General features: G+C 41.7%; 1 protein-coding gene across 1 annotated transcript in view; it reads right to left on the minus strand.

Moving 5' to 3' along the window:
• The window catches only part of arhgap39 (Rho GTPase activating protein 39), a 203547-nt gene extending 187109 nt beyond the window's left edge, over window positions 1-16438 (minus strand). Inside the window, exons 1-2 of the mRNA XM_059641152.1 lie at window positions 16422-16438; window positions 14143-15541 (exon numbers count right to left, since the gene is read on the minus strand). Of these exons, the coding sequence (XP_059497135.1) occupies window positions 14143-15541; window positions 16422-16438 (1416 nt within the window). The remainder of the gene's footprint in view (window positions 1-14142; window positions 15542-16421) is intronic.
• Window positions 16439-23324: the final 6886 nt, after the last annotated feature.

Below are 23324 nucleotides of genomic sequence, written 5' to 3' on the forward strand. Positions count from 1 at the left end.
TCAATTTAAAGCTATGCACCCTCGTGCTCGCCGTCACATCCTAGGAAAAAGGCTGTCCCTATCCACTCTATCTAACCCTCTGATTATCTTATATGTTTCAATTAAGTCACCTCTCAACCTTCTTCTCTCTAATGAAAACAGCCTCAAGTCCCTCAGCCTTTCCTTGTAAGACCTTCCCTCCATACCAGGCAACATCCTTGTAAATCTCCTCTGCAACCTTTCCAAAGCTTCCACATTCTTCTTATAATGCAGTGACCACAACTGTACGCAATACTCCAAGTGTGGCCGCACCAGAGTTTTGTACAGCTTCACCATAACCTCTTGGTTCCGGAACTCGATCCCTCTATTAATAAAAGCTAAAACACTGTATGCCTTCTTAACAGCCCTGCCAACCTGGGTGGCAACTTTCAAGGATCTGTGTACATGGACACTGAGATCTCTCTGCTCATCTACACTACTAAGAATCTTACCATTAGCCCAGTACTTTGCCTTCTGGTTACTCCTACCAAAGTGCATCACCTCACACTTGTCTGCATTAGACTCCATTTGCCACCTCTCAGCCCAGCTCTGCAGCTTATCTATGACTCTCTGCAACCTACAGCATCCTTCGTCACTATCCACAACTCCACCGACCTTAGAGTCATCTGCAAATTTACTAACCCATCCTTCTACGCCCTCATCCAGGTCATTTATGAAAATGACAAACAGCAGTGGACCCAACACCGACCCTTGCGGTACACCACTAGTAACTGCTCTCCAGGATGAACATTTCCAATCAACTACCACCCTCTGTCTTCTTTCAGCAAGCCAATTTCTGATCCAAACTGCTATATCTCCCACAATTCCATTCCTCCGCATTATGTACAATAGCCTATTGTGGGGAACCTTATCGAACGCCTTGCTGAAATCCATATACACCACATCAACCGGTTTATTCTCATCTACCTTTTTGGTCACCTTCTCAAAGAACTCAATAAGGTTTGTGAGGCACGACCTTCCCTTCACAAAACCGTGCTGACTATCCCTAATCAATTTATTCTTTTCTAGATGATTATAAATCCTATCCCTTATAACCTTTTCCAACACTTTACCAACAACTGAGGTAAGGCTCACTGGTCTATAATTACCAGGGTTGTCTCTACTCCCCTTCTTGAACAGGGGAACCACATTTGCTATCCTCCAGTCATCTGGCACTATTCCTGTAGACAATGATGAGTTAAAGATCAATGCCAAAGGCTCGGCAATCTCCTCCCTGGCTTCCCAGAGGATCCAAGGATAAATCTCATCCGGCCCAGGGGATTTATCTATCTTCACCCTCTGATGGATTTCTAATACCTCTTCCTTGTGAACCTCAATCCCACCTAGTCTAGTAGCCTGTATCTCAGCATTCTCCTCGACAACATTGTCGTTTTCTAGAGTGAATACTGTTGAAAAATATTCATTTAGCGCTTTCCCTATCTCATCTGACTCCACACACAACTTACCACTACTATCCTTGATTGGGCCTAATCTTACTTTCGTCATTCTTTTATTCCTTAAATACCTATAGAAAGCCTTAGGGTTTACCCTGATCCTATCCGCCAACAACTTCTCATGTCTCCTCCTGGCTCTTGTGAGCTCTCTCTTTAGGTCTTTCCTGGCTACCTCGTAGCCCTCAAGTGCCCTAACTGAGCCTTCACATCTCATCCTAACATAAGCCTTCTTCTTCCTCTTGACCAGAGATTCCACCTCCTTCGTAAACTACGGCTCCCGCACTCTACAGCTTCCTCCCTGCCTGACAGGTACATACTTATCTAGGACACACAGGAGCTTTTCCTTGAATAAGCTCCACATTTCTAATGTGCCCATCCCCTGCAGTTTCCCTCCCCATCCTATGCTCCCTAAATCTTGCCTAATCTCATCGTAATTGCCTTTCCCCCAGCTATAACTCTTGCCCAGTGGTATACACCTATCCCTTTCCATCACTAAAGTAAACATAACAGAATTGTGATCGCTATCACCAAAATGCTCACCTACTTCCAAATCTAACACCTGGCCAGGCTCATTACCCAGTACCAAATCTAATGTAGTTTCGCCCCTTGTTGGCCTATCTACATACTGTGTCAGGAAGCCCTCCTGCACACACTGGACAAAAACTGACCCATCTATAGTACTCAAACTATAGCGTTCCCAGTCAATATTTGGAAAGTTGAAGTCCCCCATGACAACTACCTTGTCTCTCTCACTCCTATCGAGAATCATCTTTGCTATCCTTTGCTATCCACATCTCTGGAACTATTCGGAGGCCGATAGAAAACTCCCAACAGGGTGACCTCTCCTTTACTGTTTCTAACCTCAGCCCATACTACCTCAGTTGACGAGTCCCCAAACATCCTTTCTGCAACTGTAATACTGTCCTTGACCAACAATGCCACACCTCCGCCCCTTTTACCATCTTCTCTGTTCTTACTGAAACATCTAAATCCCGGAACCTGCGACAACTATTCCTGTCAGTGCTCTATCCATGTATTAAGTCCTGCCCTGACTTCCCTTTCCAAAATGCAGCGCCCCACGTTTATCTAAATTTAACCCCATCTGCCACTCCTCAGCTCATCAGCCCATCAGATCAAGATCTCATTGTACTCTGAGTAACATTCTTCGCTGTCCACTATACTTCTAATTTTGGTGTCATCTGCAAACTTACTAACCATACATCCTCTGTTCACATTGAAATCATTTACATAAATGATGAAAACCAGTGGACCCAGCACCAATCCTGTGGCACACCACTGGTCACAGGCCTCCAGTCTGAAAAGCAAGCTACCACCACCACCCTCTGTCTTCTAGCTCCGAGCCCTCAACAGTCCTCTTTGTTACTTCTTCAAAAAACTTAATTAAGTTAGTGAGACACAACTTCCTACGCACAAAGCCATGTTGATTATCTCTAATCAATCTTTGCCTTTCCAAACATATGTAAATCCTGACCCTCGGGATTCCCTCCAACAACCTGCCCACCACTGATATCAGGCTCCCCGTCCATACTTTGCTGACTAGTCCTTACTACCATTCTTAAATAGTGGCACCATATTAGCTAATCTCCAGTCTTCCAGCAGCTTGCATGTTGCTATCAAAGGTACACATATCTCAGCAAGGGGCCCAACAATCATTTCCCCAGCTTTTTCCCACACCTGGTCAGGCCCTCAAGACTTATCTGCCTTAATGCATTTTAAGATGTCCAGGACCTCCTCCTCTGTAATATGGACATTTTTCAAGATGTCACTATTTTGACTCTGATTAAGAAAAATTACGACCTCTCCATGAATGTTGATACAACTTAGCTCTGTAGGGCTTAACCGCTTTATTTCTACAAAGTCCCATTGACTTATAGTTGACTTTGAAGACTGTCAGTGGCAACAAAACTAGGAAGGATAATTGTGTTGATATAGTTCCTTCTACATTCTTATGGTGTCCTAAAACAATGGACAGCCAAGTAATTGTTTTATTTGATATCCTCATCTCACAAATGAATGAAGAAAAGAACTCTGTTGTTCCAAATTCCTGTCTCTCATAGCTCCTCAATTTCCAACGGTGCCTTCAGCTGTTGAGGTCCCTCACTGAACATCTTCACTGTTTTCTTGTTCTTACAGGTCTCTTGCTTCTTGAAGCCTTCTACTGCCTTGTCCAATCTTTTGATCACATGCTCCAATGCTCCAATACCCCATCACTCACTTTTAGCAGATGGGTCCTACGACACTGGTAAATTTTACTAAATTAAAGGCACATTGCAATCAAGTTTTTGTAATGCCTCCAATTTAGAGAACTACTTTCTCCGGATAACTCCATTTCATGCACCAAGAATTTTTATGATCCAAGTGAGCTCTAAATAATTCATTTCTTTCAAGCACGGAAAATGTATTAAAACAAATATTGTGGTGGTACACAAGTTAAACAAATTGAATTGTGAATTTTTATACATTTCAAGTTGAGGAATACTCATAAGAAGAATTGAAAACATTTTTCTTTTACTTCACGTCTCATTTTCAATTTGAAACATTCACTAGACATATCTGTCAAAACATCAGCGAGAACAATCTCTAGCGCTGTTTTGTCAGGATTCCTGCACTCACTGACCTATGCTTGCTTCGGGGCAACAATACCTCGAATTTATGTACAAATCCCTCAAAAGCCATGCCCTTCCCCATCTGTGCAGCTTCCACAGGCACAACAACTCTTCGAGAACTCTAGCGGGGAGGCGATGGTCTAGCGGTATTATTGCTGTTAATCCAGAGACCCAAGTAATGTTCTGGGGACCTAGTTTGAATGCTGCCACTGCAGGTGGTGGAATTTAAATTCAATAAAAATCTAGAATTAAGAATCTAATGATGACTGTGCATCCATTGCTGGAAAATGCATCTGGTTCACTGGTGTCCTTTAGGGAAGGGAACTGCTATTCTTACCTGGTCTGGTCTATATGTGACTCCAGACCCACAGCAATGTGACTGACTCTTAACTGTCTTCTGGGCAATTACGAATGGGCAATAAATGCTGCCTGGCCAGTGACACTCCTCATCCCACAAATGAATAGAGAAAAAAAAATCTCTGTTGTTCCAAATTCCTGTCTCTCGTAGCTATTCAACTTCCATCAGTGCCTCAGTGGTCGATGTCCCTCACTGAACCACTTCACTGTTCTCTCGTCCTTATTGGTGGTCTCTTGCTTCCTAAAGCCTACTACTGCCTTGTCAAATCTTTTGATCACATGCAATCAAATTTCTGTAATGCCTCCAATTTAGGGAAGCTCTTTCTGAAGATATCTCCACTTCCTGCAGCAAGAATTTTTATGATCCAGATGAGACCAACGATTTACTATTAAATTATGCTCAATTTCCTGCTGTGGATTTAGGCCAGAGAACAAGTCTAACTTTACACAAACTCACGATATCTTGATGTAAACAATTAGCAAGAGAAGACTCTTCCCAAACAGCATGATCTGGATGCAAATCCATATCCACAGGTGTGAAACAGCAGGTAAATGTTTCACCTGAGAACGCCAGTCAGCCGGCCCAGGCAGTGACAAATCTATTTACCACAGGAGGCATCTTTTTAAACAATTGTGCAGCACTGTGCTAAAGTGGAGCTTGTTGATTACAGGAAAGAAATACTCCTGATGAGAAAACATCACTTTTGCTCAAAAAATTAAATTCAGCTTTGACAGAGTGGCAAGAGCGACGCTGTGTTCTTGATTGCTTACACAGTGAGTATGATAGAAGCATCAATAGTTGGACCAGTGTGAGCATTATCTAGCAGCTGCTCATACAGCAGCATCGACCTGCTTTCTTTCTTGGCTGAGGATGTGAGAGCGGAGGAAAGGTCACAGAAACAAAATGAAATTCATTTACATTTTCTTTAATGAAATGACTGGGCCAAGAGCATGGGCTCAATCCCAGTAATCAAATGCCAGCGAGCTATTACAGTGCAAAAGCCTAGGAGAAATGCCATGATTTTAAAACAAATACGATACAAGTATGATTGGAACAGAAGTAGCAAGAACCCAGACACGGATAGCAGTGTGGACATCTCAGACGTGGGTTAAAGTTGTCTGCATGTTGACAAAGTCATGATACCTTATCCACCCTGAATACAAATCACTACTTCAGTTCAAAAACAATGTAATGAAAGGAAAATAAGCAATTTGGTGACCAAATAAACTTGCCAAGAAAACAAAAAAAATCCATAATTTTATGTTAAGTTAAAATATTTAAACAACGTAACTTTTGAAGAATTCAGTAAAATATTGATTTTTAATTTTTCCATGTAATATCTAATAGTAGAGTTTTTTCAGTAATATTCCTTTAAATGCTGAATAATCTGCGGTAACAGAAGCAACCTAGCAGATTCCTAAAGTGTAACAAATTCCTCTTGTAATGAATGAGGTGACCCACAGAGCATGATTTCTAGAATCAAAAAGAACCTCAAGATACATTCACTCATGCAGAAAATATTAAATCTCTAAATCGGCAATTCCTTGCTTTTACCCAAAGTAGTCTTGCCACCTGCAAGGAGCTTTCCTCGCCGGTTATCATAAAAAGGCAGCTGTGTGATCCTGAGTTTTGAAATAAAGATTTTATGCCCACCTTCCAGCTGCACCTCGAAGAAAGGAGGCTGGCACTTTCCCCACAGAGTGGGCAGTAATATTCACAAGAAGCAATGTCATTGGGCCACGTTCACGCTGATCTGAGCAGCTGGCCTCAAGCAGCACCAGTGAAAAGATGGAAATCATTTACTCAGTTCTAAGTTGCCTGCTGCGATAAAAGCAAGACTGGGCACCAAGGAGAAAGCAATAACCTGCTCAGTGATGCCCTGTTTGCGTTCCACCAAAACAATTCAGTTCTTTAACTTATTACAGTACTGGTCCACACATGGATAAAAGTCCTTAACTGCAAAGATACGGTGAAAGTAACTGACTTTAACATCAAGGCCATATTTGACTCACCGCAGTACCAAGAAGTCCCTGGCAAAACTGGAATCAATGAAAATCAGGGGAATAACTCTCCGCTGGCTGGAGTCACACCTGGCACAAAAGGAAGATGGTGAGGTTGTTGGAGATTAATCATTACCGCCCCAGGATATTTCTGCAGGAGTTTCTCAGGGAAGTGTCCTGGGCCCAACAATCTTCTGTTGCTTCATAATTGACATTCCTTCCATCATGAGGTCAGATGTGGGGATGTTTGTGGATAATTGCACAAATTTCAGCAACACTCGTAACCCCTCAGATACTGAAGCAGTCCAATGTGCAAATGCAGCAAGACCAGGAGAATAACGACGTTTGGCTGACAAGCGACAAGTAACATTTGCACCACACAAGTTCCAGGCAACTAGAAAGAATCTAACCGGTACCCCTTCATATTCAAAAGGATTTCCCATTTCTGAATCTCTCACTGTCAACATCCTTGTTGGGGGGCAGGGTCACCATTGTTCGCTGATAATTGTACCATGGTCAGTACTATTCACGAATTCTCAGATACTGAAGCAGTCCATGGCCAAATGAAGCATGATCTTGTCAAAATGCAAGTTTAGGCTGACGAGGGAAAAATAATATTCACATCACAAAAATGTTAGATAATGGTCATCTCCATAAAAGAGAATCTAACCGTCTCTCCTTGGCATTTAATCACTGAATCCTCATTATCAAAATCTTGGGGTTACCAGTGACTAGAAACAAATTAGGAACTGCCATATTAATAGTGCACCTCCAAGAATAGGTCAGACGGTAGAAGATTTGCAATGAGCAACTCATCTCCTGACTGCTTAATGTTTGTGCACCCTCCACAAGGCACAAGTCAGGAATGTACTGCAAAACATTCCATGTTACTGGGTGAATGCAGTTCCAATGATGTTCAAAAAGTTCAACACCATCCAGGATAGAACAACCAGCTCAACTGGCAGCCTGAATCCACCAATTTCAAAATTCAGTCTCTTTGCCATTAACACACAGTGATAGTGGTCTGTACCATGTACAAAATACATTGCAATAACTCTCCTTCAACAACACTTTACAAATCTGTGGCCACTACCATCTAGAAGGACGTGGACAGCAGATGCAGGATAAAACCACTACCTGTAAGCTCTGTTCCAAACCACTCGCCTTCCTATCTTGGAATTATGTTGTCACTCCTTCACTGGGGTTCAGTAAAGCCGCTGGAACTGCCTCCCTCACAGCACCGTGGGTGTAATTACATTATATGCACAGCTGCAGTTCAAGAAAGCAGCTGACCACCACTTTCCAAAGGACAACGAGGGATGGGCAATAAACACTGGCCCAAGTGACTGTGTCCACATTTTGTGGATGAATAAAGCAAAAAGAGTTTTCGAGGTTCACTAACATTCAGCATTTTGTCCAATGAATGGGTCAAATAGATCAAAAGAACCCAGACCCTGCCACAGTGAAATCTGTTATAACATTCTACAAGCAGACGTTCCTTGAACTGTGACCGTGCTCCTTCATGACCTGAATCAGATGGCCTGTTAATAAAGCCTCAACTTGTCTTTCACCTCCCTGTTCCACAGCAGAAGTTACAGGCAATTGGATCAATTAAAGATAACAAAGTGTGAAGCTGGATGAACACAGCAGGCCAAGCAGCATCTCAGGAGCACAAAAGCTGACGTTTCGGGCCTAGACCCTTCATCAGAGAGGGCTCTAGGCCCGAAACATCAGCTTTTGTGCTCCTGAGATGCTGTTTGGCCTGCTGTGTTCATCCAGCTTCACACTTTGTTATCTTGGATTCTCCAGCATCTGCAGTTCCCATTATCTCTGGATCAATTGAAGACTGGTTTTCAGAACCAAGATTGTTAGATTTTTGCTGGATAATGGGGACAGGTATATAGGATCAAGGCACAAATAGGCATGATCTAAACAAATAGTAGGGAAGTCCCAAGAGATTTCTCCTGGTGCTGCCTGTTACCAGAATGTAACAACTGAGCTTATCTGCATAACTTACACAACACTTAAATAGCTCTGAATATAGGCAGGCAATCATATTGTTTGATTATACCACTCAAGTCAGACTGTGAACAGCAATATTCCATGCATTCCTGTGGCTTGGTTTGTGTCTGACAACTATAATTTACCTGTTAACTGTAAACACAATAAGCTAGCAGTGTATATATTTTAAGACCTGTGTGTAAATGTTTATTTAAAAAGAGCTGGTCTATCATCTTGCTGCCTCTCAGACTATTTCTTAAGCTAGGCCAACCGGATAAGGGTCTAACAGGGCAAAGTTCAGATAAAAAGCATTTCTTTCACCTCAGAAATCAGAATTTGCAGTGAAAGACTGGCAGCATTGTTAACTATGAACAGGACTGTGGGCAGGTTTCAACATAGTAAGATGTTTTACTGGATTGATCCGACAGGTGCCAAGTAACTTCAGCGCAGAGAGTTACCAACACAATAAGCTTGATTATTGTTGTCAGCATACAGATATCTATTAACTTATTACATTCACAAGATGAAACAACCACCGGGAGCAGCAAGGTTAATTATTCTAAACTTCAAAATATAATCAAGTAGTTAGTTCAGCAATTGTCATGTCTGCTATCTCACATATTTATTTTGATTTAAGTTGCTTGAGATCACAGATATACATTGAGAATGCAAGTATGCATATATGTAAAATTAGTCAGTCACATAAAATAGAAAAGGTACTGACCTCAGCCTGAAACATTGGTAAATGCTCAGTCAGTGATAAAGTAATAGTGAACTTTATTTGTTGTTTAATGCCTAATGGGCTACTAACCATAGCACAGAATCCATCAATATAGATTACACCATGAATTAGCAAGGAAATTCGATATGGAACTACACTTTACTGATGTTTAATATTCAGCACAGCATAGCTACATGTTTACAAGTGCAAGCATAATATTTATAAACACAATCAATCAGAGGCGACAACTGAAGAATGCAGATGTTTACCTGCCTTCTAATCTCAAGGTGATTAAAGTATGACTGCTTATGATGTTCAATATGAAATAAAACAGTTGACAACCTCTCAACAGTGACAGTGTTGTCCTTGCACTAGGGCTAACAAAAAATCTTTTTGTTAAACTTGGTAGATATTTTGGTCAGGAATAAAATGGAGTCTCTTCTTTTTTGATGTATGATAGCGTCTCCATTGTTATTAATCTGACAGCGCTTTCTTAACTTTCACTTGAAGGCTTGAAAGATCCAAGGAAGAAGAGCAAGAATCTGTTGAGGAATAAGGAAACTGAAGCTAGAAACAAAAACTGAAGAGAAAAATACAAATTTTATTTTTTCTCTCTCCTTAATTAATTCTCTTATCCTTCACTTCCAATGTTTCTAACTAATTTATTCCCTACTCTATGCCTCATTGTTACTGTACAAATTTATTGCCATACTCTCTTGGGAGTTTATGTACAGTATTACAGTTGGCAGCAAAATTCTATTACCTCTGTGGTACTTCACGTATTAATCTGGAAAGACAGTGTGGAATTTTATCTCATTCTCATCAGGCATTTTCATGCACACAGGTATTGTTTTCATTTGGACTTGTTGCAGAAGAATCCTTTTTGAAATTTCCTCCTCATGAGCTTGAGGAAGTTATTATGCAAATATAGCATTCTCTATTCTGACATTCTAGCTCAGTCAGCTAACTCACTACATACCTGTGACCCTAAAATAATTACAAAGGACTGTGAATGCTAGAAGTCTGAAACAAAAACAGAGAGTACTAGAGAAACAGAGAAGGGTTGCTGTGCTTCTCCAGCGCAGTCTGTTTTTGTTCCTGAGAACTTCACGGTCTGTGCAATACAGTAACGCACTAAGTACCACATGTACAATACAAGTATACCAATGCTAATGATAACAATGAGTTACCCAGCGCAGAAATGAAGGGAAGAGTTTAAATGTTAGAAATCAGTCTAAAGTAAAAATAGCTCAAAGAATCCTGACAGGCTATTAGGCCCAACAAGTTCACACTGACTCTCTGAACAGCATTCTACCCAGACTCACTCCTCCCTATTCTATCCCTGTAAATCCTGCATTTCCCATGGCTAATCCACCTACCCTACACATGCCTGAACACTACCAGCAATTTAGCATAGCCAATCCACCTGACCTGCACATCTTTGGACTGTGGGAAGAAATTGATGCACCCAGTAGAAATAGACACAGGGAGAATGCAAACTCCAGAGTTGGCAGGTCATGTTACAGTTGTATAGGACTTTGGTTCGGCGACATTTGCGTACAGTTCTGGTCTCCACATTACCAAAAGGATGTGGATGCTTTGGAGATGGTGCAGAGGAGGTTCACCAGGATGTTGCCTGGTATGGAGGGTGCTAGCTATGAAGAGAGGTTGAGTAGATTAGGATTATTTTCATTAGAAAGACGGAGGCTGAGGGGGGACCTGATTGAGGTCTACAAAATCATGAAGGGTATAGACAGGGTGGATAGCAAGAAGCTTTCTCCCAGAGTGGGGGGACTCAATTTTAGGGGTCACAATTTCAAGGTGAGAGGGGAAAAGTTTAAGGGAGACATGCGTGGAGAATTCTTTAAGCAGAGGGTCGTGGGTGCCTGGAATGAGTTGCCAGCGGAGGTGGTAGTGTCGGGCACAATAGTGTCATTTAAGATGTATCTAGACAGATACATGAATGGGCAGGGAGCAGAGGGATACAGATCCTTGGAAAATAGGCGACAGGTTTAGATAGAAGAGCTGGATCGGCGCAGGCTTGGAAGGCGAAAGGGCCTGTTCCTGTGCTGTAATTTTCTTTGTTCTTTGTTCCACAAAGACAGGCACAGAAGGCTGGAACTGAACCCAGGCTGCTGGTGTCACGAGGCAGTGGTGCTAACCACTGAGCCACTGTGATTCCTGTGAGTCTGGTAAATTTAACTTCATTAGGCTGAAAACAGGTCTGGCCCAAGTAAACCAAAGATTGGAATGAAAAACTGTAATTGAACAAGCGGAAATGGTTTGGGTACAGTTGAGCTATGTTCCAGTGTGGAGAAATGGCAAAGCAAAGAAATCCAGAGACTTAAAAAAGGAACAGTGAGTAAAATGAAGCATAAAACGTGTGACATATGGCAGGTGTATAATATAATTGAGAACTCGGCCAAAGATAGAAAGTTCAAAAAGGAAGTGAAAAAAAATAAGAGAAGCAAAGGGAGCATGAGAAAAGATTGACAGCTAGTATTGAAGATCTTCGAACAGGTAAGAGGGTGGTAACATCAGGAGCACAGCCAATGAGGGATTTACGCTGTGAGCGGAGGGAGTAGTTGAAATACTAAATGAGAGATCTGCAGGTGTCTTTACCAAAAAAGAATGTGCTGCCCAAGTCACAGTGGAAATTGAGACACTGAATAGGCTAAAAAGTTGTATTAAAATAGGTAGACCATATTTACGTTTACTAAGTTAGCAGGATGAGATGCCTCTGAGGATACTGAGGAAAGTAAGGGTTGAAATAGCAGAGGCTCTGGCCACAATCTTCCAATCTTCGTTTAGATAGAGGAATGGTACCAGAGAACTGGAGAATTTCAAATGTTGCGTCCTTGTTCAGAAAAGTGTATGAGGAAAAATCCAGTAAAGACAAGACAATCATCTAGAACTCCAGCAGGGAAGTTCTTCGAAATAACAGTTTAGGACAAATTTAAGAGTCATTTGGACAAACATAGATTAAGGAAAAACAGCATAGATATACTAAGGCAAGGTATCTTTCATTAACTTGATCAACATTTTTGGTGTGATGATAAAGTGTGGATGAGCATAATGCATTTCATATAGTGCACATGGACTTTTAAAAGGCATTCAATAATGTACTATATAATAGGCTAGGCAACAAAGTTAAAGCTCCAGGAATATAAGGGATAATACTATAGAAAGGACAGGCGCAACATTGGTAAAAGATCCAGTGTCCATTAAAAGACAGCTCATATAAAAGTTCTAATAGCAGAGCACTTGAAAAAATAGCAACAGGATTACACAGAACCAGCATATATTCATGAAAGAGAAATCAAAGTTAATGCTTTGAATCCGATAACATTACTTCGTAGCTGTGCATAAGAAAGCTAGAAAATAAAAACATGTAAAGGCTTGCTGTTGGAATATTGCATTTTTACTGCAGTTTCTACAATGAGTTTTGTTTATTTCTATGTTATGTTGTTTGTAATAATAAATTTCTTTTAACTATTGTTAAAACTAAATTTGCAGCATTGCACGCTTATGCTTCAGTGATCGACTACCCCATTAAATAAAACTAAATATGACCTATCAAGCTGGGATCATAACTGAAGCATATTATCTAAATGGAGACAGACTGCAGAGTTCCAAATGCAGAGACATCTGGATGCTCTACTCCATGAACTGTAAAAGGCTAGAATGCAGGTACAGCAAGTAATTAGGAAATCTAATAGAATATAATTGCGTATTGCAGGAAGAATTGAATACAAAAGCTGGAAGATTATACTTCACTTATACAGAGCTCTGATGATGTACCATCAGGAGTAATGTGAACAGTACTAGTCTGTTTATTTAAAGAAGGATGCAAACATATTGAATCATAGAATCCCTACAGTAAGGGAATAGGCCATTCAGCCCATTGACTCCACACCAACCCTCCTGAAGAGTATCCCATCTGGATAAAAGCATCTACCCTATCCCTGCAATGCTGTATTTTCCATGGCTAATCCACCTAGCCTGCACTTCTTTGGACAGGGGGAGGGAACCACAGTACTCAGAGGAAACGTACTCAGAGACAGGGAGACAGTTACCCAAGGTTAGAATCAAACCTGGGTCCAGGCACTGTGAGGCAGCAGTGTTAACCACGTGCCACCGTGCCGTACTAGAAGCAGCTCATGGAAAGCTTGCAGATTTATATCTGGAATGAGAAGGTTTTTCTGAGGAAAGATTGGCCAGGTTAGGCTTGTATTGACTGGAGCTTTGAAGAGTAAAAGGAAATTGCCTGAAATATACAAGATCTTGAGTGATGTGGAGAGTGCGTAGATTGTAGGCCACTGTTTAAAAATAAAGGGTCACTCAATTGGGACAGAAACGAGGATCACATTTTCTCTCCCAAAGGTCTGGAAGTCTTTAGAACCTCTACATTACCCTCCTCACAAATTAGAATGCTTCCAAGTTTTGAATCTATCACAAATTTCGAAATTGTGCCCTGAAGACCCAGGTTTTGATCATTAGTATCAGGAAACATAAGGGTCTTAACACTGACCCAGCTCAAATAACATCATTCATACTCTGGCTCTGTTTCTCATCACTCAGTCAAGTTTGTCTCCATGTTGCCACTGTCCCTTTTATTCCATGGATTTTGACTTTTAGCTCAACGAGAAAAATATTTCTGCTCATGATCTGAGAATGTCAAAGTTGTTCAAGAATACCGCATGCAAGCAAAGAGCATGTCACACCCAGGAAGTATGGCTGTTTTACCCCTGCGAAACACAGTGTATTTTATTCTGCATTAATCTTATCTTGAACCAGATCTGCACAAATAGCGACGCTGAGTATAAAATAAATCGGAAAATGCTCCATCCCTACATCCTACACTTTGATGATCATGAAAGATACCTATATGACATTTTGTTTTTGCTAACCTTTACAGTTACTCTCTCATGTTAACATTGATCTTGTTGCATTGAAGACCTACCTGTGATGGGTGTAAGTAAGGTTCCGGTGAAGCTAAGTTAGTTTGTACAGAAACACTCTTTTCCAGTAGCACTTGAGGGAAGCCGAGCTTTTCAAATGTGTTCCTCTTCCAGTGTTTTCCCTCCTGTTGAGCGAGTGCTTCATCCTCACTGAAAGCCCGAACGACAGGCCCTGGCATAGGTAGAGGAAGGGCCCCGTCACTCTCATAACCAGACACTTCTTTCTGGGAATCCCAGCTGCTACGCTGCTTGATGTGATGTAGCTGCTGTGCCTCCCGTGCCAGTCTTGCCTGGGTTGTGTGTACATCGGAGTATCCCCGCAGCATCTCTGCCTCAATGCTCTTGTTGTCAGTCTGGCTCATCTCAGTCTTGTCAAGGGGCAAGTGCCGCTCCTCAGCCAGCAGCCGCTCAGGTAGAGCGTTAATTTCTCCGCAACTCTCCCCTACCACACCACAAGTCTCTTGGGTCAGGGAAGGCTTCCTGCTTTTCCTTTTCCTTGTGTTTGGCGAGTAGCCTATTGAAGACAACGAGTCATGCTGGCTAGACCATGACATGGAGTCCTCCTGAATCAGCTGGTTGCCTTGCTGACTATACCTGGCTTCAGATCCTTCCAGGCCATTGTAATCGGCAGACCTGGAATCAGAACACTGAAGGTCTCTAACCAATGAATGGCTGTGCTGTAATGAGTAAGAAATAGTGGATGTAGCACTAGGTGAATATCGATGCTTTGTACTTGTTTTGAACTTTGGGCTAGAGCCAGACTGCTCTACGTACACCAGCTGCTTCACAAGTTCTTTGCCCACTGGACTGTATTCTAAACTCATGGATTTCTCTGGACATTTTTGTTTTGTTAATATTAGATGCTGGTAAGGAGAGTTCTGGCCCTGTTTGGGAGAGTGAAGCATCGGATGTGGCTTCCGAACTGGCGATTTCTGTGGTGACCCAGCTTTGTAGAGGCTCATTCCCTCACACTGCACTTCCATGGGTGGTTCATCGTAAATAGGAGCCTGGTATTCAACAGGAGGTTCCTCATAAAGAGGAGGCTCATAGCCATAGCGAGGAGATGAGGGCTGGGATTCAAAGGAATATTTTCTGTGTTGGTAGTGGATTGGGGAATGATAAGGTTCCCCTCTTGCCAGAATGGGGGAACAGCCACCAATGTGCTCTGCCCTTTTCAGGTAAGGGGATGACTTGCGTTCCGTAAAGAAGATCTGATTATCACTATCCGATGCAAAGCTGTGAGCATGTGACAGCTGGTGGCCCGAAGGCCTGCGAGACCGCGTTCCTGGTTGGTTCTCAGCATTCCCGTTACCCTGATGCAATAAATAACTTGGTTCCCGGTCTGTAACTTTAATTAACATTCGTTCCTTTGTTCCAGTCATCCAGCGATGAGGTGATGTCCTACAAAAAAAGTAAAAAGGAAGAAAAACGCAGAATTAAAACAAGGAACCCAACAATATGAAGAGTAGCTACAGAATGTGAAATGATTGATGCATGGAATATGGTCTTTCACTCTCCTCTTTGTTTAATCCACTTTGAACAGCAAATTAAGTCTTTTAATTGGGTTATTTTTGTTTTCAATTTAGATGAATCTAATAAGGCAGTTCGGGTAATACTTTGGTACGGAAGCAGTGTGTGATTGCTTCAAATATTTCCACGCTGCTTCAGTTAGGCAAGGTCCAAGAACATTCACTGCCAATGCATGACTGTACGCAAATTTCTGCATCATTTCCTGGCTTCACCTCAAACGTTTAACAGAATCCATCAATTATTGAGCTATTCCCTTTGTGACTAGACATTTACATTTGGGCTAAAACAGATTTCTTTTAAATTATCAGTTAGGTGTTTAAGAATAATTTTGGGCACAGCAACTTCCTTTGGATGGGTTGTGGCACTGTAGTAGTGTTCCCGCCCCTGGACCGGTAGGCCCAAATTCAAGATCCACCTGCTCCAGAGGTATGTATCTATGAACTATTTGATTAGAAAAATAAGTTAATTTAGAAAAATGAATAAAAAGTTTACAATTATACTTGAAAAAATATTTTAAAAGTAACCAATTGTCATTATGTTTCATGAAGAAACATATTCTCATTTGGCTGAGAATAGTGCAAGGAGTCCATTCTGTTTAGTGATTTTGAAGATCAATACAGTTAGCTCCACATTCCTGCTGTTTCGCCATATCCCTGTAACATTTTCTATCACTTTCCTCCACTATCTCCATACCCTTGGATTACTTTACTGATGAAAAAATCTGATTTAAGCCTTGAAGATAATTACCGACCCAGCCTCTATAAGCATCCTGTTATAACAAATTCCACAGATTCACTGACTTCTGAGAGAAAATGCTCCTTATCAACTCTGTCCTAACTAGGCAACTCCTTATTTCAAGACTACGCTCTCTGGTTCTAGACTCTCCCACAAAGGGAAATAATCTCTCATGACCTACCATGTCAAGCTCTCAAAGAGTTTTGTATGTTTCAATAAGGTTGCCTCTCATTAAAGTTTAACTCCCCCTCCCATTCCTCAGACAACATGTCCATCATGGGCCTTCTGCAGTGCCACAATGATGCCACCCGAAGGTTGCAAGAACAGCAACTCATATTCTGCTTGGGAGCCCTGCAGCCCAATGGTATCAATGTGGACTTCACAAGCTTCAAAGTCTCCCCTTCCCCCACTGCATCCCAAAACCAGCCCAGTTCTTCCCCTACCCCCCCACCGCATCACAAAACCAGCCCAGCTCGTCCCCTCCACCCACTGCATCCCAAAACCAGCCCAGCCTGTCTCCGCTTCCCTAACCTGTTCTTCCTCTCACCCATCCCTTCCTCCCACCTCAAGCCACACCTCCATTTCCTACCTATCACCTCATCCCGCCTCCTTGACCTGTCCGTCTTCCCTGGACTGACCTATCCCCTCCCTACCTCCTCACCTATACTCTCCTCTCTACCTATCTTCTTTTCTCTCCATCTTCGGTCTGCCTCCCCGTCTCTCCCTATTTATTCCAGTTCCCTCTCCCCATCCCCCTCTCTGATGAAGGGTCTAGGCCCGAAACGTCAGCTTTTGTGCTCCTAAGATGCTGCTTGGCCTGCTGTGTTCATCCAGCTTTACACTTTGTTATCTATAACTGTGTTTGGTGTTAGTTTAGTGGCTCAGTTCAATCTGGCTACAGATTTTTCTAAATGGCTCAGACTTGGATAAGGGTCCATTCATTACATACAGGATAAATTTCACCAAACAAAGGTGTTATAATGCTAACTGATGCAACTAATTGATGAATCACATCCCAAATACAGAACAAATGAGCTTTGAGGAAGGGTCACCAGACCCCAAGCGTTAACTCTGATTTCACTTCACTAACGCTGCTAGACCTGCTGAGCTTTTCTAACAATATCCGATTTACAGCATCCGCAGTTCTTTTGGCTTTTAAATCAGAATGGAATCTGATTAAAATAAGCTAAATTAAGCTATTTGTGTATAAAGCAACTTGAAAGATTTCAAACCACATGTCAAAACAAAGTCCCATCTACTCCCCAACGGCATATTATAGTTACTTAAGAAGCAGAGAAATTTTCCTTTCCTATAAAAGCTACAGATTCGACATAACTGCTTCTTCTCAGTTCCTGTCCTGTGAGCTGAGGCTTTTTTCCGTGATCGCTCACACAATCTACAGCTTGAGCTTTCTCAACATTTTTACAGATCTGCTGAGTTCTGGTTTGGAAGCTGCACAAATACACCCTTTCACTGAGGCAACTTATTTCCCAAATTGCTCCAATGAATCTTTTTTTAAGGAGAAACTACATTGGCTGTCCTATAGATCTCTTTCAAATGGTTTCTCAAAAACTTTTGAACTAGATTAAATAGAAAAACTTGCTCTTCCTATAGCATCTGCTAAATCAAGATTTTCTGTTGCCAACCATAAACCTCTCACTCTACACAAGATCCCCCCATTAACACTGCAGGAGGCACACTCTGGCTTAAAGTTATGGTTCTAGAAAAATTGATCTAATTAATTTTTAAATCCCTTCAAACAAAATGGATGAACATTCATATTAAACTAGTTTAAAATCACAAATCTTTTATGCAAGAAAAATTGCAAACCTTTGGATATGTCTATGTCAGGGGCTTATGGATCTTTTCTTTTGAAAATACTTAAGGCTGAAACAGACAGAGTTTTGGCCTCTTAGTAAATCAAGGGATATGGGGTTGGGTGGGAAAGCAGAGTTGAAGCCAAGTTTCAGCCATGATCACATTGAATGACAAAGTGGTTCATATCGTCATCCAGCACAGAAATGGATCCTTTAGACCAACCAGTCCATGCCGACCATAATCCCAAACTAAACTAGTCCCACCCGCCTATGCTTGGCCCATATCCCTCTAAACATTACTTGGATAGCAACTGTGGTTCGCCTGTTCAAGAAGGGGAGTAGAGACAACCCTGGTAATTATAGACCAGTGAGCCTTACCTCAGTTGTTGGTAAAGTGTTGGAAAAGGTTATAAGAGATAGGGTTTATAATCATCTAGAAAAGAATAAATTGATTAGGGACAGTCAGCACGGTTTTGTGAAGGGAAGGTCGTGCCTCACAAACCTTATTGAGTTCTTTGAGAAGGTGACCAAACAGGTAGATGAGAGTAAACCGGTTGATGTGGTGTATGTGGATTTCAGCAAGGCGTTCAATAAGGTTCCCCACAATAGGCTATTGTACAAAATGCGGAGGAATGGAATTGTGGGAGATATAGCAGTTTGGATCGGAAATTGTCTTGCTGAAAGAAGACAGAGGGTGGTGGTTGATGGAAAATGTTCATCCTGGAGACCAGTTACTAATGGTGTACCGCAAGGGTCGGTGTTGAGTCCACTGCTCTTTGTCATTTTTATAAATGACCTGGATGAGGGCGTAGAAGGATGGGTTAGTAAATTTGCAGACGACACTAAGGTCGGTGGAGTGCGGATAGTGACGAAGGATGCTGTAGGTTACAGAGAGACATAGATAAGCTGCAGAGCTGGGCAGAGAGGTGGCAAATAGAGTTTAATGCAGACAAGTGGGAGGTGATGCACTTTGGTAGGAGTAATCAGAAGGCAAAGTACTGGGCTAATGGTAAGATTCTTGGTAGTGTAGATGAGCAGAGAGATCTCGGTGTCCGTGTACACAGATCCTTGAAAGTTGCCACCCAGGTTGACAGGGCTGTTAAGAAGGCATACAGTGTTTTAGCTTTTATTAATAGAGGGATCGAGTTCCGGAACCAAGAGGTTATGGCGAAGCTGTACAAAACTCTGGTGCGGCCACACTTGGAGTATTGCATACAGTTCTGGTCACCGCATTATAAGAAGGATGTGGAAGGTTTGGAAAGGGTGCAGAGCGGATTTACTAGGATGTTGCCTGGTATGGAGGGAAGGTCTTACGAGGAAAGGCTGAGGGACTTGAGGCTGTTTTCGTTAGAGAGAAGAAGGTTGAGAGGTGACTTAATTGAGACATATAAAATAATCAGAGGGTTAGATAGGGTGGATTGGGAGAGCCTTTTTCCTCGGATGGTGACAGCGAGCACGAGGGGGCATAGCTTTAAATTGAGGGGTGAAAGATATAGGACAGATGTCAGAGGTAGTTTCTTTACTCAGAGTAGTAAGGGAATGGAATGCTTTGCCTGCAACAGTAGTAGATTCGCCAACTTTAGGCACATTTAAGTCGTTATTGGACAAGCATATGGACGTACATGGAATAGTGTAGGTTAGATGGGCTTGAGATTGGTATGACAGGTCGGCACAACATTGAGGGCCGAAGGGCCTGTACTGTGCTGTTATGTTCTATGTCCTCATGTACTTATCTAAATGTCTTTTAAACATTGTAACTGTACACCCCGCATCCACCACTTTGTCTGGGCATTCATTCCACACATGAACCACTCTCTTTGTAAAGAAAAAATGCCTGTCATGTCTTTTTGAAAGATTTCTCCTCTCACCTTAAAAATATGCCCCCTACTCTTGAAATCCCTCACCCTAGGGAAAAGACACCTGCCATCCACCTTAACAATACCCCTTTTTATCTTTCCTATGCTGTCATGGAAAAAGTCCTAGACTAAGGAGGCTTTCTTCATTACTCAAACCATCCTTTCCTGGCAACATCCTGGTAAATCTTTTCTGAACTCACTCCAGCTTAAAAATATCCTTCCTATAACAGAAGACCAGAACTAGACACAGAAGAAGCCTCACCAACGTCCTGTACAACCTCAACATAACGCCCCAACTCTTACAGTCAAAGGTTAGAGCAATGAAGGCAAGCGTGCTAAACACATTCTTCTGTGTCTAGTTCTGGTCTTCTGTTATAGGAAGGATATTTTTAACCTCCCTAACCTGTTCTAGACACCAGAACTAGACACAGAAGAATGTGTTTAGCACGCTTGCTTTCATTGCTCAAACCTTTGAGTGTAAGAGTTGGGGCGTTATGTTGAGGTTGTACAGGACATTGGTGAGGCTTCTTCTGTGTCTAGTTCTGGTCTTCTGTTATAGGAAGGATATTTTTAACCTCCCTAACCTGTTCTTCCTCTCACCCATCCCTTCCTCCCACCCCAAGGTGCACCTCCATCTCCTACCTACTAACCTCATCCCACCTCCTTGACCTGTCTGTCCTCCCTGGACTGACCTATCCCCTCCCTACCTCCCCACCTATACTCTCCTCTCCACCTATCTTCTTTTCTCTCCATCTTCGGTCCGCCTCTCCCTCTCTCCCTATTTATTCCAGAACCCTCACCCCATCCCCCTCTCTGATGCGTGGAATGAATGCCCAGAGCCAGTTAGCTTAATGTCTGTGTTTGGAAAAATGTTGAGAATCTATTATGAAGGGTGCAGTATCATAGCATTTAGAAATGTTTAGTATTTTCAAGCAGAGTCAGCATAAAATTATACCTGACAAATTTGATAGATTTTTTTGAGGTGCTAACAAGCAATATAGATAAAAGGGAAGCACTGGGTTCAATATATTTAGATTTTCAGAATGCTTTTGACGATAACCACATGTTATGCTACATAGTTAGACAAGAGTCCATTGTATCAGGAGCAGTATATGAGCATGGGTAGAGGATTGGCTAACCAATAGAAGACAGAGAGTTGGGAACTTTCAAGATTGTAAACCGTAACTAGTGGTGTGCCACGGGAATCAGTGTTCTGGCCACAATTCTTTACATTTATGACTTGGATGAGGAAAGGGATTGTATCAAGCCAAGTTTGCAGATTACATGAGAATAAACAGGAAGCCAAGTGGTGAGGATCACACAAAGATTTTGCAGATGGTTGAAAACAGATTCAGTGAGTAGGCATAAACTTGGTGGATGGAACATATTGTGGGGGAATGTGAGGCTTTGTACTTAGGCAGGAAGAATGGAAGACCCAAATATTATCTAAATGGAGAAAGACAGCAAAAAGTTAAAGAAGAGAAAGATTTGAGAGTTTTCATCCATGAATTAAAAAACCCTAGCATTCAGTAGGTAATATGAAAGGCAAATAGAATGTTGACATCTATTTCAAAGGGGATGGAATGTAAAAGTAGGGAGGTTTTGCTAAAACTATATGAGGCATAAGTTGAAGTACAGTGGGAATGCTGTGAACAATACCAGGGTCCTTATTGAAGGAGAGGTAAACTGGCAACGGAGCTAGTCCAGAGAAGGGTCACCGGGCTAATACCAGTTATGGGAGAGATCATCTTATGAGGAGATGTTGAGTAGAATGGGCCTATACTCATTGGATATAGAAGATGAAGAGGCAACTTCATTGAAAAGTACGAGATTTTTAGGGACCTGTCAGGGTGGGTATGGAAAGGTTGTTGCCCCTTTTGGGAGAGGCTAGAACCAGAGGGCATAATCTCAGAAAAAGGTGTTATACATTTAAGGCAGAGTTGAGGAGGAATTTCTTCTCTCAGATTGTAGTGAATCTGTGAAATTCTTACTGTAGAGTGTTGCTGAGGTTGGGACATTAAGCATACTCAAAGCTGAGACAGACAGATTTTAATCCATAAGGGAATCAAGGGAAAAGGCAGGAAAATAGACGACCATTATCAGATCAGCCATGATATAACTGAGTGGCACAGCAGATTTGATGGGCTGACTGGCTTACGTCTGCTCCTATGTCTTATGGTTTTATGGTCCATTCCTGCTCCTATTTGTTAGGTTCTTATTAGTTGTGCAGGTATAACTAACAGTACCTTGCACTTCTTGCTCATCCCTAATTATGCTGAGATGTTTGTGGTGAAATTTCTCAAAATGTTGCTGTCTGCATCCAATCCATTCATGCTCAATGACCTAATTTTCTGCCATTTCAGCAGCAACTTTACTTTAAAATTCTCTTCTGTGTGTTCAAACCTCTCAAAGGCTTACTTATAACTGCAAGTTCCTCCAGGCTACAACCTTCCAAAGTCTTTGACTTCTAGAGTATTCTGGGTGTTCTATGCTCTGTAACTGATGGGTGTGCCTTCAAGCTGTCAAAGCACTAAACTCTAAAATCCCATTGTGAAACCTCTTTGTCTCTCCGTCTCTTTCCCCGGCTTTAAGAAAATCCTTAAAAACCTACCTCTTCGACCAAGCATTTGGTCATTTGTCCTAATATCTCATGAAGTTCTATTTCAAATTTTATCTCAAAGTCATTTGGTGAAGCACCCCAAGAAATTTTAATCCATCAATGGTGCTAGACAGTAAAATACAAATTGTTGGCATTGTTGCAGTGAATATGTTTTTAAAAAGTTGTGTGGTTTGCTCAATTATTTCAGAGTGTATTAAGATTAAATTCTGATTGTATGACAGAATATACATAACAGATTCCATTCCCTAAGGATATTGATATACCAGTTGGGTTTCACGATAACCCAGCAGCTGTCATGATCAGTTTTTCATCAAGTACCAGATGTATTAAATTCAGCGTCACAATTTGTTATAACGGGAATTATAGCTCCACATCTGAATTACTACTACTAGTCTCACAGTAATTGCACTTTCTTGGGTGACAGGAAATATTTCAATCTCATTTATCGAGCCCTTTCACAATACAAACTATATCAATTAATACTAGGTTGTACAATAGATTCAACATTTTGTCCTAACCATCTTTCTGATTACAACACAAAACTAGGCTAAATTGTGAGTGATGATGAAGATCTAAAGAGGTAAATTAGCCGAGTTTAATGAGGATATAAATGCCTGAAAGAAGCA

This window comes from Stegostoma tigrinum, chromosome 2, assembly GCF_030684315.1.
Source record: "Stegostoma tigrinum isolate sSteTig4 chromosome 2, sSteTig4.hap1, whole genome shotgun sequence".
NCBI lineage: Eukaryota > Metazoa > Chordata > Chondrichthyes > Orectolobiformes > Stegostomatidae > Stegostoma > Stegostoma tigrinum.